The 16,888-nt window shown below is 44.1% G+C and overlaps 1 protein-coding gene and 1 long non-coding RNA gene across 2 annotated transcripts in view; one reads left to right on the forward strand and one right to left on the reverse strand.

Moving 5' to 3' along the window:
* KIAA2012 (KIAA2012 ortholog) overlaps window positions 1–16,888 on the forward strand; it is a 128,760-nt gene that overhangs the window by 58,494 nt on the left and 53,378 nt on the right. The window contains exon 13 of the mRNA XM_055573114.1: window positions 14,899–15,036. Within this exon, the coding sequence (XP_055429089.1) occupies window positions 14,899–15,036 (138 nt within the window). The remainder of the gene's footprint in view (window positions 1–14,898; window positions 15,037–16,888) is intronic.
* Window positions 637–3,689, reverse strand: LOC129646648 (uncharacterized). Its single transcript, XR_008712081.1, has 3 exons — window positions 3,417–3,689; window positions 1,401–1,490; window positions 637–992 (listed from the first exon to the last, which is right to left on the reverse strand). It is a non-coding gene; the product is annotated as an uncharacterized LOC129646648 (long non-coding RNA).

The raw sequence follows: 16,888 nt of genomic DNA on the forward strand, positions 1-16,888 counted from the left end.
CCCACTCACTCTGAGACTTGCCCACATCCCCGCTTTGTGAATGGACGGGAGTTGTTCCCACCAGAACCTATTGGTTTGTTCAAGTTGCAGTAGTCTTGCTTCCTTGAGAAGTAGTACCAGAAGGGAAAGCCATCAAGGAAATGTCTAGGAAGTCTCACCAGCCTCCAAACCCAGAGAAAATGGGGGTAAGGTCTGAGAGGGGGAGGTGCCTTCTATGCCTTCCTCACCCCCTTACTTCTTGAGGCTAATGGCTCTTTATTAGATTAATCACTGACTTCAACTTTAACTACTTCCTCAACCTACTCCATGTAAATGGCTAATTTCATGTTTACTATAAAGCATCTGGAAAGGATTTAGAAACAAATTTCTGCCCAGCGGATTTCAGTTATGTACCTTGATGGGCCACTGACAAGCATGGTAGATTCCTTCCACTGTCGCCTTCCCTCTCTGAAGCAGGCTAGGATATCACACAAAATTGATCTTTATCAGCGCCAGCAGTTTCTGCTCTTCTTTCCTTTCCATGAATCCCCACTCCCACCCCTGACTCTGCCCCCCGCCCCGCCCCCTCCCACCACTGGGATCTGACCATATTAGGAGTTCAGTCACATACGATACTTTTACTTTTATATTAGTGTGCTGAGAGGAATCTTTTGGCATCACCATGCTTTAAATGAGAAGTCACACACCTCGATTTGGAAAACAATTTCTGACGGGTGGGTGAGAAAGACAGCCAGACAGCGCTTTGCAGGACGTGCCTGGGTTCCTGGATTTACCCAGTTCTGGAGGCTGTCTCTGGTGCCCCCTAGTGGTTGGATTTTAAAACCTCCGCTGTGCGTTTCCGAAGAGGCGGTGGACGCTGTGGGGATGAGAAGAGTCAGAGAGCTCTTGCCTCTAGCACACAGGATGGCTGCTCTTCCGCACCTGGCCGAGAATCAGGGCCTAGGCGGTAAATCCATAAATAGAGAGGAGTAGCAACCGACGTCAACAACTTCCTAGGAATTGAAGGAGGTGGTTTAGTGGGGAAAGGGTGGGGAAGAAACCTACAAGAGGAAATTCGGAGATGAGAAATGAAAAAAAGAAAAAGGAGACAAGCAGACATGTTTCACCTCCAAGCTCCCATTTCCTCTTTCAAATGAGCTGCTTCCCCACTGTGAACAGAATCAAGTATTTATGAAGGCATTTTTTGCATATTAATAGCTGCATGTGGAACATTTCCAGTTCTGAAGTCCTAAAGGTATGGTGCCCTTTTTTTAATGCAGGTCCTTCAAACTCCTCACAGAATTTGATATTCTTCTTCATATGTATTTTCCTTTCTGCCTTGTGGCTCCTCCTAAGGCATTTCATTTGATTAAGGGAAATTAATTCCTGGGATACCATCAGAAACGAAGCACTGCTCTTACCTTGGTGGCTGACCTCAATCACTAGAGATTTTTCTCTTCCCCAGGGCTTCTCTATGTAAGAGGCCAAAGGTTGGGTGAGGTGAGCAGAATCTAAAAAGATTATTAGAAGTGTAAATTAAAATTCTATAAGGAAGGGTTAACATATCTATCTTGAGAGGGGAGAAAGTAAAACTTTAACAAGTAAGAAAAATAATTATAATTGCAGTAACTACAACAGTATTACTATCTATGCTTGGTAAAGATCACATTCAATTTTAAAAGAAAAACATTGGGCTTCTCTGGTGGTCTATTGGTTAAGAATCTGCCTGCCAATGCAGGGGACGCAGTTTCAATTCCTGGTCCCAGAAGATCCCACATGCCACAGAGCATATAAGTCCATGAGCCCCAGCTACTGAAGCCTGAATGCCCTAGAGCCTGCGCTCCGCAACAAGAGAAGCTGCCACAATGAGAGAAGCCCGAGAACCGCAACCAGAGAGTAGGTCCGGAAAGTCTGTATGCAGCAACAAAGACCCAGAGCAGCCAAAAAAAATAAGTAAATCTTTTTTAAAAATAAGAAGAAAACAAAACCAAGTAGAAAAATAAGCAAAAGACATAAATAATTCATATCAAAAATGATAGTAATAGAAAACATATATGGAAACAATAGTCATTTCTGAGTAGCAATTTAAATTCAAATTGAGGCAAACTGGAGGTACAATTTTATATCTGAGATATGTGCCTCCTCTCACCTTTTTTTAATGGTAACACCCAGTACTGTTGAGTTTTTGGCAAAACTGGTACACTTAAACACTTCTGGCGGGTTGTAATTTGATTCAAACCACTTGTAAGGGAAAATGGCAGTATAACTTGTATAACATGAAAAAATATTCATACCCATTGATTCTGTATTTCTGACTTTTGGGGATTTATCCTAAGGAAATAATTCAGCAGGGGGGAAAAAAATCGAGTGAGGATATCCTAGAGAAAAACTGGAAACAATCAGAGAAACGATTCAATTAATTGTGAGGGGTTTAATTCCGGCATTAAAAAAAATGAGGCTTGTTCATCCTAGAAATGTGATTTAGTACAAAAGGTTTAACACAGGGTTTCTCAACTTCAGCGCTTTGAGCCCGATAGCCTTTGTTGCGGGGAGCTTTCCTGGGCATCGCAGGATGCTGAGCGGCACCCCTGGCCTCCACCCACGAGGTGCCGGTAGCACAAACCCACTCTTCAGTGACAGCGTCTCCAGTCTTTGCCAAACGGCCCCATGGAAGGTGAAAATTACACACACCCCAGCCCCAACTCCACATTGAGAACTACCAATTTCATTTTAAAAGTGGAAATCAAAGTGATGTCAACTATGACTGCAACTACATTAAAAAAATTACTGTATAAAGACTTGCAAATAATACATGCAAAAGAGCACAGGCATACTTGTTTGAAATTATGAATATGTTGGGTGGAGTTTTTTTATTTTTATTTTATCTTCCTGGTTTTTTATTGTTTTTCTTTCTTTTCTATTTTTTCAAAATTCTCGCTGTAAGGAGGAAAAGTGGGACTATGAGCAGAGCTGGTTTTATTCAAGCCTAGCTTAAAATGATCAGGAGTCACAGTAAACAGCAAATATACAGCAAGTGAAACAAGGGTCAACGCTGTAGTGCCATTATTAACTACTGTTAGTTGCAGTTATTTAACATTAATCAGGTTTTCATTAGATTATTAGATAGGACCATCAAAATTCTCCTCTTAAGGATCTCAAGCCCTTGTCGGCATTTTCTCCCTCTGATCCTAGACTTTGGGGAGGCAACGAATTCACCTATTTTTCTGAAAAGTCTGGATCTCAAAGTATCAAACTCTAATCATCCAGATCCATCTTTTTAAGCTGGAGTCTAGACAGGCCCTGAGCCCACTGATTTATGGAGTTTTCAGGACAGAAAGGTTGTCAGTTAAAAGAGTATCAGAGTACAAGCTCAAACTTTACTAGATTCTCCAAGAATCACTGTGTCTCTGTTTAAAACAAGAAAGAAACCATCTCACCAGTTTTGACATTGTTCTCTCCGTTTGTTAGGGAGAGCAAACATCCTTTCTCACTTGCTTTATCTTGGGTTTTGTTGTGTTGCTTTGTGGGGATTAGAACTTCGGTAGTATCCTAAAAATGCTGTTATACAAGAATTATGTCTCTTTTTCCCATTTCACAAAGCCACTTCTATTTCAACCTATACTGTCTTCTTGAGTTCAGATTTCATGAATGTACAACAGTATAAATTCATATTTGATCTTGTATGTCCTAAATTTACCTCTTTCAGATTTCAAAGAGCAGCCTGTAATTCTAGCACACTAAGGATTTAGGTTGAATAAACCTGTGTTTACCCCATCTGCTTCCTTGGTGGTTTCACAGATGGTGTTCATATCCCCTTTCAGCCTTCCTCTTTCAGGAGAAAAAAAGAACACCTGTAGACACACTAAGTTTTTGTGCAAGGGTACATAGATAACCTTTTGTTTCAGTGTCCTTCTGAACCATAGCCTGCCTTTTGTTGAACTTTTTAGCTGTCATCTTAGAGAACAAGCTACTACTCTTTAAAGACAGACTTTTTTTTTTTTTTTTTTATTCTGCTCTACTCACCCTAGCATCTCACATGTTTAGGACAGTTCTTGGCATATGCTACCTCCTCAAAAAAAGAAAAATTGACAAATAAATCTCTTACTGACATTAAGGTCCATGTCCTAGATGGGAAAAGCCTCTAAATAGGATTCAGAGATTGCAGGTTTTTTAATACTTATTGATGTATTTTATTTGGCTTTGGCTATACCAGATCTTAGTCGCAGCATTCAGGATCTTCCATCTTTCATTGTGGCATGCAGGATCTTTAGTTACAGCATGCAAATTCTTTTAGTTCCCCAACCAGGGATCAAACCCAGGCCCCTACCATTGGAGGCACTGAGTCTTAGCCACTGGACCACCAGGGAAGTCCCAGGTTGCACTTGTTTTATTTCCAAGGAAATGATATGGAAGTTCAGCTCCCATTTCTCTAATAACTCACACCATCTCAGAATACTTCCTGCTGTTGGTTGCCATGATTTGGCATTTCATGCTCTGAAAACTTTTGTTCTTGTGCACATTGGAGATGTCACTAGAGATACTTCTTAGAGTCTTTTTGAGGCTGAGGGGTGAGACTGGACCTAGCAGGAATGCCTGGGAGAATTAACCATCTGCATCTCCCTATCCAGAAAAGCACACTTTACTGCTCGCCTTCTGTTTCTCATTTCTGATGGCATGGCACAGCATTTCCGGAGCTCCGTGCTCTTCCTCCCCACCCCAGCCAGCCCCTCTCTTTTCCTTCCTGCTTTCTTTCTCCCTGGTTTTGTAAATGGCTTTGGTTAGGAAACTTGATTCAAAGGGTTTTGTGTTTTTTGTTTTTTAAAATCTAAGCAAACTTCATCTTCTAGTTCAGTCTTACCCACAGGATTACTTTGTCAGCCCAAAAACTCTGTTGACAATGTAAGGATAATTTACTGAGAGGGATTTGTTTTTAATTACCAAACTGAGGCTTTTGTTTGTTTAATTTTCACTGCAGCTATTATTTATTCCAGTAATTCTGTATCTATTGATATGTTGGCTACTAGTGTGACCAGACACAATATGTGTCTGATTTTCTTTTTTATTTTTATTATGGAAAATTTCAAATGCAGACAAAAGTAGAGAGAACAGTGTAACAAACCTCCATGTACCTATCATGCCTGCATGCATTCGTGCTTAGTCATATCCAACTCTTTGCAACCCCATGGACTGTAGCCCACCCAGCTCCACTGTGCATGGAGTTTTCCAGGCAAGAATACTAGAGTGGGTTGCCATTTCCTACTCCAATGTACCTGTCATAGCCTTCAACAATTATCTCTCCGTTATCAAGAGGGACTTTTTAAATGGTCATAGCAGCCAGTGTTTTTGAGGTTTACTATGTGCAGAGTTTAGCATTATCTCCCTTAATCCTTACAACAGCCCTATGAGATAGGTGCAGTTATTGTCCCCATTTTACAGATGAGGAAACAGATGTCATGACAGACACGGCCCTATTTAACACGCAACCTGCAGTTGCCAAAAGGCCTACTGGTTTGGGAATCCCTGAAAGCTGCTTTTGATTCTTGGACAGCAAGGAGATCCAACCAGTCAATCCTAAAGGAAATCAACCCTGAATACTCATTGGAGGGACTGGTGCTGAAGCTGAAGCTCCAATACTCTGGCCACCTGATTCGAAGAGCTGACTCATTGGAAAAGACCCTGATGCTGGGAAAGATTGAAGGCAGGAAGAGAAGGATGAGATGGCTGGATGGCATCATCGACTCAATGGACATGAGTTTGAGCAAACTCTGGGAGATGGGGAAAGACAGGGAGGCCTGGCGTGCTGCAGTCCATGGAGTCACAAAGAATTGGACACAACTTATTGACTCAACAACAACAAAGCTGATTTTAGATCCCAGCTTCTTCTGTACTGACTGTGACTTCAGAGGGGTTACTTAGCCTCTCTGAGGCTCAATTTCCTCATCTATAAAGGAAAATGACAGATCTTCCTGATGGCTGGGTGGTTAAGACTCTGTGCTTCCAATGCAGGGGGCGTGGGTTTGCTCCCTGATTCCATATTCTGCACAGTGTGGCAAAAAAAAAAAATTAAAGGACAGTGGTAGTTCCCTCATGGGGTCGTGACAAGGATTAGATGAAACAACCTATGGAAAAGGATTAGCACAATGTTGTCACTAGGCAATCCTGATAAATTACAATAGTAATTATTACTCTAGGCCCTTGTTCTCTGCTTGAAAACTGCTATAAAGCTGAATTTGGAGCTTGTAAGCAATCTAAGTGTTCACATGTGGAAAAGGAGAAGTTTGAATGGCAGGAATAACCTGAAGGACTATAAGTCAATCTAACTATGGCTTACCCACTCCACCCACCTTCAGCCCCCAAGGCCCTGCAAGTATCCTCCATACCGTCTGGAATTTTTTTGTTTCATTCCTTTATGTAATCCTACCTGTTGCACTTCCCTTTGGGTTTCTCCTATCCCATTGTGGATTGCTATTTATTTGTTCTCCCCCCTGCACCTAAGGGAGCACAGCAGAATGCCAGGGGGAAGGGGAAGCAGAGATTTTGTAGGGGGGTGAGGGATCCTGTATCCAGCAGTGCCCCAGCTCCCCCAGAAGGTGGCTGCCCAGAAACATTGAGAGGTCAGAGGTCAGGAGGGCAGTGGAGGGGAAGGGGGCAGGAAAGAAAAGGAAGGATATCTTTCTCTTCTCCCAGCCCCGTTTACTAGATTACTAGATTACCCAGCATTACTAGATTAGTTCAGCTCCTCAGCCTAGCTAAATTATGGGTTAAATAAGTTTTTAATGGATCCACGTGGGAATCAAATCACCACAGGTAACATTTCTTTTTTAGTGAAAGTTTCATTTTTTACAATGAAATCAGTTTGCAAGTTGAGATCCCCTGTCTCCCAGCTGCCAGGTTGGAAAAGACACACCACAGTCAACATAACACAGAAGGCACACAGTCGGGGGTTAAAGTTTGGGGTTAGAAGAAGCTCGGGACTTCTTCAGATTGCCTGCCCCACAACCCACCACCTCCCATCTCCCCATCTAAGTCTAAAATAGAATGCGTCATGTCTCAAATACAGGCAGAGTTCCAGCCTGAAGATGGCCAGACACCCCCTCACAGAAAAAGCTAGTTTCCATCTCCCTTGGAGCAGAAGAGATCATTATTTTGGCTTAAATTTTTTCTCCTCCAACCCCTGCTAAGCCAGATAAACAATGATTCTGTTGTGTCAACAAAGCACTTAATTAAACTGAGGACAATATCAATTAGAACTCCTGGATAAGATTTTCTTCCAGATAGTCGAAGCTTTGGAATTCAAGTGTCCTGTGTTTCATTATTCCAAAGCTCCTTGAGAACTGAGGTAGGGAATCTGAGGCACAGAAAGCTTAATGAGTTGACAACAAAAGTCACCACCAGTCTCTCCCAGAAACTAAATCTAGACATCGCTATGTTTCCCTTCCTGGTCTAATGTTTACTGGCTATCAGGCTAATTTGTAAATGCTTGTGTGCTCGGTTGTGTCCAGCTCCTCGAGACCCCATGGAGCCTGCCAGGCTCCTCTGTCCATGGAATTTTCCAGGCAAAAATACTGGAGCAGGTTGCCATTTCCTACTCCAGGGGATCTTCCCAACCCAGGGATCGAACCGGAGTCTCTTGTGTTTCCTGCGTGGGCAGGTGATTTTTTTTTTTTTTACCACTGTACCACCTGGGAAGCCCTTAAATGCTTAGGAAGATGTAAAATCTCCTTCCACAGAAGTGAGGATAAAGTGAATGAAGACAGGCAGGGAACAAGAAAGCTCTTCTCTGGCCTCCAACAGAACTGTACCCCCACCACACCTCCTTGTGGAGAACTCCTAAAACACTGTCCACTCAGCCCGTTTCCCCAGCACAAATTGCCTTGAGAATGTAAAAAGAGGGCGAGGATGTCAAGTGGCCCAGATGGGCAGGATGATCACAGGTGACAGGCACATGGACCACTGAGCAGACTTGTGGTGCGTGAAACCACGCTGTCATTTGGGGTCCCATGTGCTCCTCAGAAAGAGGCTGTGCAGGCAGACGGGGTTGTTTAGGGACTTTGGGGGCAGGGGTCTGGCCACACCCATGTGGGATCTTTGTTCCCCAACCAGGAATCGAACCCTCACCCCCTGCAGTGGAAATGCAGAGTCTTAACCGTTGAACCACCACTATGGACGCCTCGCAAGCCGGGTTGTTGAATTGAGATCCTGGTGTTTCCTCTGGCCTCCTGAAGACCGAAGGTCTCCCCATCTTCCAGGCCAGTGAAACCTAGACAGACAAGGTCTCAGAGTGGGACTTGGGAAGGCCGAGTGGCTGGCCTTACACGGCTGGGTCCCTCCACATCACCCTGAGCTGACAGTGTATACAGGGCTCAGATCCCTCCCCAGGCAGTCCAGCCATGGGGAGCCCCGCTCAGCCCCACCTGTGTCCCCATTCCTACTGACTGCTTTTATAATAGCTCCACAGGTTGCCAAGGGCAAGAAAGAGCCTGAGAAGGCCAAGTGCAGGGGAACTCGCCAGGCCCTTCAGCTCATAACTCCAGGCAGGAGTGACCTTTTCCAGGATTCGGTCCCTATCCCCAGTGACTTACTCATCCCCACTGGGATTCAGAGCCACCCCCCACCCCCACCTTCCAGGGAAGCGGAGGGACAGACTCTCGGCCAAGGAGGGGACCTGGTGGTCCAAAGGAGCCTCTGACTCTCTTCCTTTTGTTTGCTCACAGGAGGGGACAAATGCCCAGTGTGCAGAGAGGTTTGATGTGACAACTTGATAGACCACATAAGGGTTTCAGCAAAGGCCTCCCGACCCCGCTCTCCATGCACTAAGATAATGCTGGGGTGTGTAGCATATTTCAGATCTTGCCTACAAAGGCCCTCCTTCCTTCTGTTTTCCTTCTCCAGCCCAGCTGGCCCACAGGTTCCCAGAGACTCTTGGCAGCTTGCTCTCAGGCAAAACTGAAGTTGTGAACTGCATGGGAGGCAGTGAGACAGCCAGAGTGTTGCAGCCTCCTTAATGTGGGACAATAGCTCCTCTTGGAGCCACAAAGCTGCAGCTACAGAGATGGGGGACCCCAGTTAGAAAGGAGTGGGAGAAGTGAAGAGACACCCACAACAGATCAGAATCTGTGTGGCTCTGTGGGACCTATGGGGGGCGGGACGTCTAACTGGTTGTGTTAGAATCTCCTTCCCTTCTTAACATAAGATGTTTCAGTGGCTGCAGCCCATGGTCGTGAGCCCTCGAAAAACAACTTGAAAGGAGGAAGGAAAATTATCCAAGAGAGGGTTTCACCTTGAGTTTGTAGCTCAGATATTATAATCCCAGAGTAAGAAAGGAAATGATATTTATTTTATTTGATGGACGTCCTTTGTTGGTTCTCCTACTTTATATGTGTGTGCAAATGGATATTTGTACACAGCCAATAGCTGTCTTTTGTTCTGGCTTTCAAGTGACTCCCATTATGTTTACAGCATGATAATAATCCTGGATTTTCCATGGCTCAGTCTGTCAGAGCATAAGATTAGCTCTTGAATTCATTAACAGTCATCTCCTTTTAAATGTCAGATAAATTCTTAAATGCCAAGCACTTAACACAATGGCTTCTGTGCAATCCAAATCAGCTTTACCAAATTAGCTCATTAATCTTTATTATTTCATTTCCTGAAGAGAAAGGCTTCCTGGGGTTTTTAGCAGAACATAATAATATTAAAGTATTTACAGTACCATACAGGTGAAGGAATGGGTTTTGATTTTCTGCTAAACATTTCACCCTTGCCTCAGTTTTATAATCATTCTCACTGAAACAGACACATTAAAAAAAAAAGCTTCAGGCATCTCTGCTTTCTTCTACTTGCCCTGTTTTCCTTCTCTCAATTTGTGTTTTCTCCTCCCCTCTACTCCCTGAGACCTTGACTCCCTGTGACTATTTATTCTGTGATCTTTAAGAGCCTAGTGTGCGACTCGACCACCCAAAAAACAGAGGGGTGCCTCACAGGGTCCGGATGGAGTCAAAAGGCTGGGGCTGAACAGGCCTGGATATCAGGAACTCTCCTTTCCAAAGAACCCCTCCGAATAATCAGATACAGGCTATGCTGACTGCCAAAGATAGATCCTTCCAGGACTGGCTTCTTCCTGTCACCCAGCTCTCTGCTCAAATGTCACTTCCCCAGAGAGGTCATCCCTGATCACCCAGAGGAAAACCCCACTCCTCCTCCATCAACCTCCATCCTATCACCATTTCATTGTCATCATAGATTTATCACCATCTAAAATCACTCTGCTTGTTTATGTGTTTTTCTGGCACACACAGTATCACTCAATAAATAACAGTTAAATGAATAAAGCTTTAAAACTGTGGTACTAGAAAAGACTCTCTAGAGTCCCTTGGACAGCAAGAAGATCAAACCAATCAATCCTAAAGGAAATCAACCCTGAATATTTATTGGAAGGACTGATACTGAAGCTGAAGTCCAATACTTTGGCCATCTGATGCAAAGAGCCAACCCATTGGAAAAGCTCCTGATGCTGGGAAAGATTGAGGGCAGGAGGAGAAGGTGGCAACAGAGGATGAAATGGTTGGATGGCATCACTGACTCAATCGACATGAGTTTGAGCAAGCTCCGGGAGATGGTGAATGACAGGGAAGCAAAGCCTGCTGTGCTGCAGTCCATGGGGTCACAAAGCGCCAGACTTGATTTAGCAACTGAAAAATAGCAAATGAATAAAGTGAAATGAAAAACCACCCCAATGCATAGCTTTCCTTTTCCTCTTATCACTACTTTCCAGAATCCTATTTATGTATTTAATCTTCTTTCCTCTCATCTCCCAAACCCTCTTTCTTTATAATATATTTGTTAGAATACTTGAACGTAATAAGCAAAAACAGTACTGCGTGGACTTCCCTGGTGGCACAGTGGATAAGAATCATCTTCCAATGTAAAGAACACAGGTTTGAGCTCTGGTCCAGGAAGATTCCACATGCCGTGAAGCAACTAAGCCCGTGTGCAGCCCACGCACCTAGAGCCTGTGCTCCACAACAAGAGAAGCCCTTATACCCCAACTAGAGAGGAGCCCCTGCTCTCTGAAACTAGAGAAAGCCTGCGTGCAGCAGCTAAGGCCCAGTGCAGCCAAAAAATAAATAAATTTTAAAAAACAGTACTGCACATTCCAGTGACTGTAGAGTCTCACTGGAAACATTCCATCAAGCTAGAATTGATGGCCCCTAAACCTTAGAGAGATGAGCCATACAGTCAAGAAGCTTGTTTTATCAAATGATTTATAGGCTAAGTGATTTGGAGAGACTTCTCAAAGTCTCTCAGCTCCCTGCTCTTTAATCTGAGCACCACATAAGGAGTTAAAATAATTCCAGCCATTGGATTGAGTCTTGGCTGTGTCTTTTGTCCTCCAACCTAACACAAAATCTTCTCTTGACGATCATGAAGAAACTTCCCTCAAAATCAGTGTTGTCTGATTTCTATTATTCCACCCAGTGACTCATGTATGGTTTTGGAAGCTAGAAAGCTTCAAATGCTTTGTTTGATTCTTGTTTGGACCAAATGCTTTCATTTGATCTAGAAACAGGGAGGGGAGGTCTCACTTGGAGAAGCTAATCAGATATATAACTGAAATGACAAAAAAAAAAAAAATGTGTATGTATTTGTCCAGAATCTCTAGCCCCATTTCAAAACAAAGGAAAAGGGTGTGGATGTTCATCGGAATGATGACTGCTTATGGGGGTTCATTGACTGTTAATTCATCATTAACACTTAAAAGTAATTCAAATGTGATGGGAGGGAAAGCTATGCCCAGAGACAGCCATCCGAGAGTTAGTCTCCTAGAAAATATGGAAATGATCAAATCCACACCCAGGGTGATCTCATAGCACACTAATGTATGTGACCCCAGGAAATCAGCCCTGAAAAATAACACGTCACTTTCCTCTGGGAATAAGGAGGCCGATGCTACGCAGAGGACAGTCCTCGAGGTCAGCACATGCTTTCTGGATGTCTCTCTTGCCCTCCCCAACCAAGCTGGGCCATAACATGTAGCTTGCGTGCAATGTTATCATTACTTTTTTTTTCCCCATGCTTTTTTATGGTGGTAAAATTAATATAATATAAAATATACTTATTTTAACCGTATTTAACTGTACAGTTCAGTGGCACTAAGAACTTTCACATTGTTGTGGAGGTCTCACTGTCATCCATCTCCCAAATTTTTCACCTCTCCTAAACTGAAACTCTGGCCCATTAAACACTAACTCCCTATCCCCCACCCCACGCCGCTACTCCCCAGCCCCTGGCATCTACCAATATTGTTTCTGACTCAATGAATTTGTCTATTCTAGGTACCTTGTATGCGTGGAATCAAACCGTATTTGTTTGCACCTAATGTATATTGGCGGAGAAGGCAATGGCACCCCACTCCGGTACTCTTGCCTGGAGAATCCCATGGTCGGAGGAGCCTGGTGGGCTGCAGTCCATGGGGTCACCTGCTAAGAGTCAGACACTACTGAGCGACTTCACGTTGACTTTTCACTTTCATGCATTGGAGAAGGAAATGGCAACCCACTCCAGTGTTCTTGCCTGGAGAATCCCAGGGATGGGGGAGCCTGCTGGGCTGCCATCTATGGGGTCGCACAGAGTCAGACACGACTGAAGCAACTTAGCAGCAGCAGCAGCAATGTATATTGGAATGCATTTTAACGTTAATTTATGTCCTACAGATTATACCTTCTTTTTCTCCCCCTGTGGTAGGTTCTCATTAGTTACCTATTTTATACATGAAGTGAAGTGAAAGTCACTCAGTCGTGTCCGACTCTTTGTGACCCCATGCACACAGTCCATGGAATTCTCCAGGCCAGAATACTGGAGTGGGTAGCCTTTCCCTTCTCCAGGGGATCTTCCCAACCCAGGGATCAAACCCAGGTCTCCCACATTGCAGGGGGATTCTTAACCATCTGAGCCACAAGGGAAGCCCTATGTATGTATTTTATATATAGTGTATATATGTGTATGCTGCTGCTGTTGCTAAGTCGCTTCAGTCGTGTCTGACTCTGTGCGACCCCATAGACGGCAGCCCACCAGGCTCCCCCGTCCCTGGGATTCTCCAGGCAAGAACACTGGAGTGGGTTGCCATTTCCTTCTCCATATATGTGTGTGTATGTATATATATATATATATAAATCTTAATATCCCAATTTATCTCACCACCCCCTCTCCTCCCTTGGTGTCTATACGGTTGTTCTCTATGTCTGTGTCTCTATTTCTGCTTTGCAAAAATGTTCTTCTGTACTATTTTTCTAGATTCCACATATATGTGCTAATATACGATATTTGTTTTGTTTGGCAAGTATGTAGCAAGTGTGTATTCATTTCCTGACCCTGTGCAGGGCACGGCAGGTACCTGGGAACAGGACAGCCACGGTTTCCGGCCCTCGTGGAGCTTACAGTCAGTCTGGTGGGGAGGAAAAGGTGGCTGCACATGCATGAGCATCTCTCTGGGCAGGGTGGGAAGAGCTGTGTTCTTTAAGATGTCACGGGAGGCACAGATGAGCCAGACCCAAAGGATGGGGAGGAGTTAAAAGGGAGGGGTGTGTTCCCCAGAGATGGGGGGCATGTGGGCAGCCTTACTCCCGGAACTGAAAGGTCAGAGCTGACGGCAGCCCTCTGAACTTGCTCTTCCCACGGTGAGGTCAATGGTTCCTATAGAGAGCCCCACCAAAATTCCCCTCGCCTCCTTCAGAGTTTTGCTCAAACACTGCTTTCTTGTAGGCGTTGTAGGGGTTGGGGGGGGCGGTCCTTGACTACTTAAAATTGCAAACTCCATCACCTTCCCCAGCTGCTCCTCACTCCCCTCTCTGCTTTATTTTTCTCCATATCACAAGTAACCTTCAGATGTAACTGATGTTCCACCTATTTGCTTGTTATCTCATCCCTCTCAGTGGAATGTATGTGCAGTTTTCCTGAGAGTGAAGCCTCTGTCTGCTTCTTGCACTGCCGTATGCTTTCTCCTGGGCATAGAACAAGCACACAATAAGTATTTGTTGAATGACTGAATGAGACAAGAAAGATAGTCCAGGGCCAGGCAAGAAGAGTCATGTAAACCTTCTAAGCGGGTTGGCCTTCATCCTGAAGGGAAGGCCTTTGAAGGTCTTAAGCAGAAGAATGATGTGGTCCAGTTTGCATCCAGAAAAAGCACCTGGGTTGCAGTACGGAGCATGGGCTGGCAAGCAAGTTCAGGATATGCTTTGTCATGCTCTGTGGGGTGACAACATTTGCATGTTGTGGCCACAGGAGATCAGAAAAGCCCCCAGACACCTCCACCAGCCCATTCTTCTTCCCTCTCTGCTAGATTTGTTCAAATCACTCTTTCTAACACATCAAATACATTTTAAATTTGGAGATAAACTGAAGTCTTGATATAACTGTGTTTGCTGCAAGGCAGATTTAATAACTGTTCATGGAAGCTGTAGAAGTAGCAAAAAGATCTCATCAAAAAAAGGATTTCAGAAAAAAAAAAAAAGTTCGGGGCAGTCCGTGATTTCGGCTCTGTATTTACCTGCTGTGTGACTTTGGGCAAGTTACTTAACCTCCAAGAGCCTCCAGTTCCTCATCTGCAAAATGGGGCTAGCAATACATGCCTCACAGAGCCGTTGGGAGGATTATATACAGTGACTCCTACCCGGCAATACAGTAAGGTGCTTTTTCCCACTTTCCCATCATGCCGACTCCAGGTGTGAATTCATAACCAGACTCAAGTTATCCTCCACACATATGAGTCCCCTGTCTCTTCCATGGTAAAAATAGGTGTTACTATTAGTGTTCCAACGATGAAGAATTGCTTTCTATAAATATTTGGGGATTCAGACTAGCTCTTGTCGCACTGTATATCATTCCTATGAACACTGGGCTTTCTGCTTCTCTTCACAGGGAGCCCAGCAGTCCTTGGAGGCAGCAGCTCAGAAGACAGGAGAGCCTCAAAGTTGTATAAATAAAGGGCTGATATGTTCAAACAGAAAAGAATTTTACATGCGCAAGCTGCACCTCGACATGACGCCGTTCCTGAAGGTGATCTCACACTGAGAAGACGAGGGGTTTTATAGACACATACACAGGAATTCCAGTTAATACACTTCTGCATGGTACAAAAAAACAGCTTCAGAAGTCCCTCAGAGTTCCTGCTTTATCAGAAGGGACAGAAAATAGGCAGCTTGTAGCAGAGGAAGATAGAACAAATTAGGACAGTAATCACAGGCAGCCATCGGGGACAAATCAGTTGGGTGTCTGGTTTGGTTGGTGGAGGACAGGGAAGAGAGAGGAGAAAGGATAACCTTGAACCACTCATAAAACAGGTAAATATAACTCATTTTATCTTGACAGTTGTTACAATAATTGTTACTGTTTTACCATTGTAAGCGGGCAGAGCTGATAATCCTACTATAGAGAAGGCTAATTCTTGAGTTAACTATTTAGAAGGCAACTGCCAATCCTCTTCTGGATGTCTGACCCTGTTTTCCGCTCACTAGGAGTTCATTACTTTCCCAAGCTCAGCTTCAATTCAGCTAAGGGTACTGAGAGTTCCTGTGGTGGGGATGGCACTTGTCCATCTTTGCAATACGCCCTCCTGCCCTGGCATCTAACAGCAACTGGCTCATGGAAGAGGCTTCCTAAATGCTCCATAAGTGGATCCCCTTCTCATCCCACAATCCTCTGACTTTAGAGCCTCTTTCTCCCCATTATTTGCCCCCCTCAGAGGTGAATGAACAAGAAATAAATGACCTTGGAGTGAAAGAAACTGATCAGGAACAAAGCAAGTCTTGGCCTGGAAGGATCTCAGGTCCTTCATACTACCCTCAAAAAACAAGATCCCAGGTCCTTGATAAGAAGTGGTGACTAAGAAAGATAGAAACAAAGGTGAAGATGTCAAACACTCATGGGGCTCATGATGAGATCACTTTCCAGTGCTGTAGACTGGCAGGGACTTCAAAGTTCATGTGGGTCACCCTCCTAACCTCACTGGTCCAGAGTTCTTAGGTTCCAACTGCTTTGAGTGGTCCCAGTCCCAGCTTTGACAGGTGGGGCTTTGATTCCGAGTCACGTATTTGCCCCAAATCTGTCTCTCTCCATGGCTGGGCTCTTCTTTCCTGTTTCCTCTTAGATAGGCTCTTTCCCCATGGTTTCAAGGTAGCCATGAGCTTCTGTTTTCTAAATCACTGGCCTAGCTTGCATGGCCATGCACAAATGAATCACCATGGCCAGAGGAATGGAAGACACTGATTTTCCCAGCCTGGAGCCATAGGAACTCAGAGTGGGGAGGAGAGGAGTGTTTCAAAAAGGAAAACTTATAAGTAGAAGAAGATAATGGTTCTGGGAAGCAAAACTAAAGATTTTCCTAGAAGTATTCCAAATAATTACTTTGATTCATTATTCATCGTATGCCACCAAAATAATGTACCACAGTCTGGGTGATTTAAACAACAGAAATTAATTTTCTCACAATTCTGGAGGCCAAAAGTCCAAACTCAAGGTGTCAGCAGAGTTGATTTATTCTGAGGTCTTCTCATTGCTCGTAGATAGCTATCTTCTCTCTGTGTCTTTACGTGATCTTTCCTCTACACATGTCAGTGTCCTAATCTCCTCTTGTTTAAAGACACCAGTCATATTAGCTTATAGACCATCCAAACAACTTCATTTTACCTCTTTAAATATCCTGTCTCCAAACACAGTCACATTCTAGGGTACTGAGGGTGGACTTCAACATACGAATTTCAGAGAAACACAATTCATCCCCAAACACTTATGTTAATGAAACTATGCTCTTCTTTTCCTTAGCAACACTTTAGTTCTTCCCTTAGGGCTTGAAGAATTATGGTTGATGCTTCCTGGGATGCGATATCATCATTAGCACTATTCATTCATT

The sequence above is a fragment of the Bubalus kerabau genome, chromosome 3 (genome assembly GCF_029407905.1).
Source record: "Bubalus kerabau isolate K-KA32 ecotype Philippines breed swamp buffalo chromosome 3, PCC_UOA_SB_1v2, whole genome shotgun sequence".
NCBI classification, from domain to species: Eukaryota; Metazoa; Chordata; class Mammalia; order Artiodactyla; family Bovidae; genus Bubalus; species Bubalus kerabau.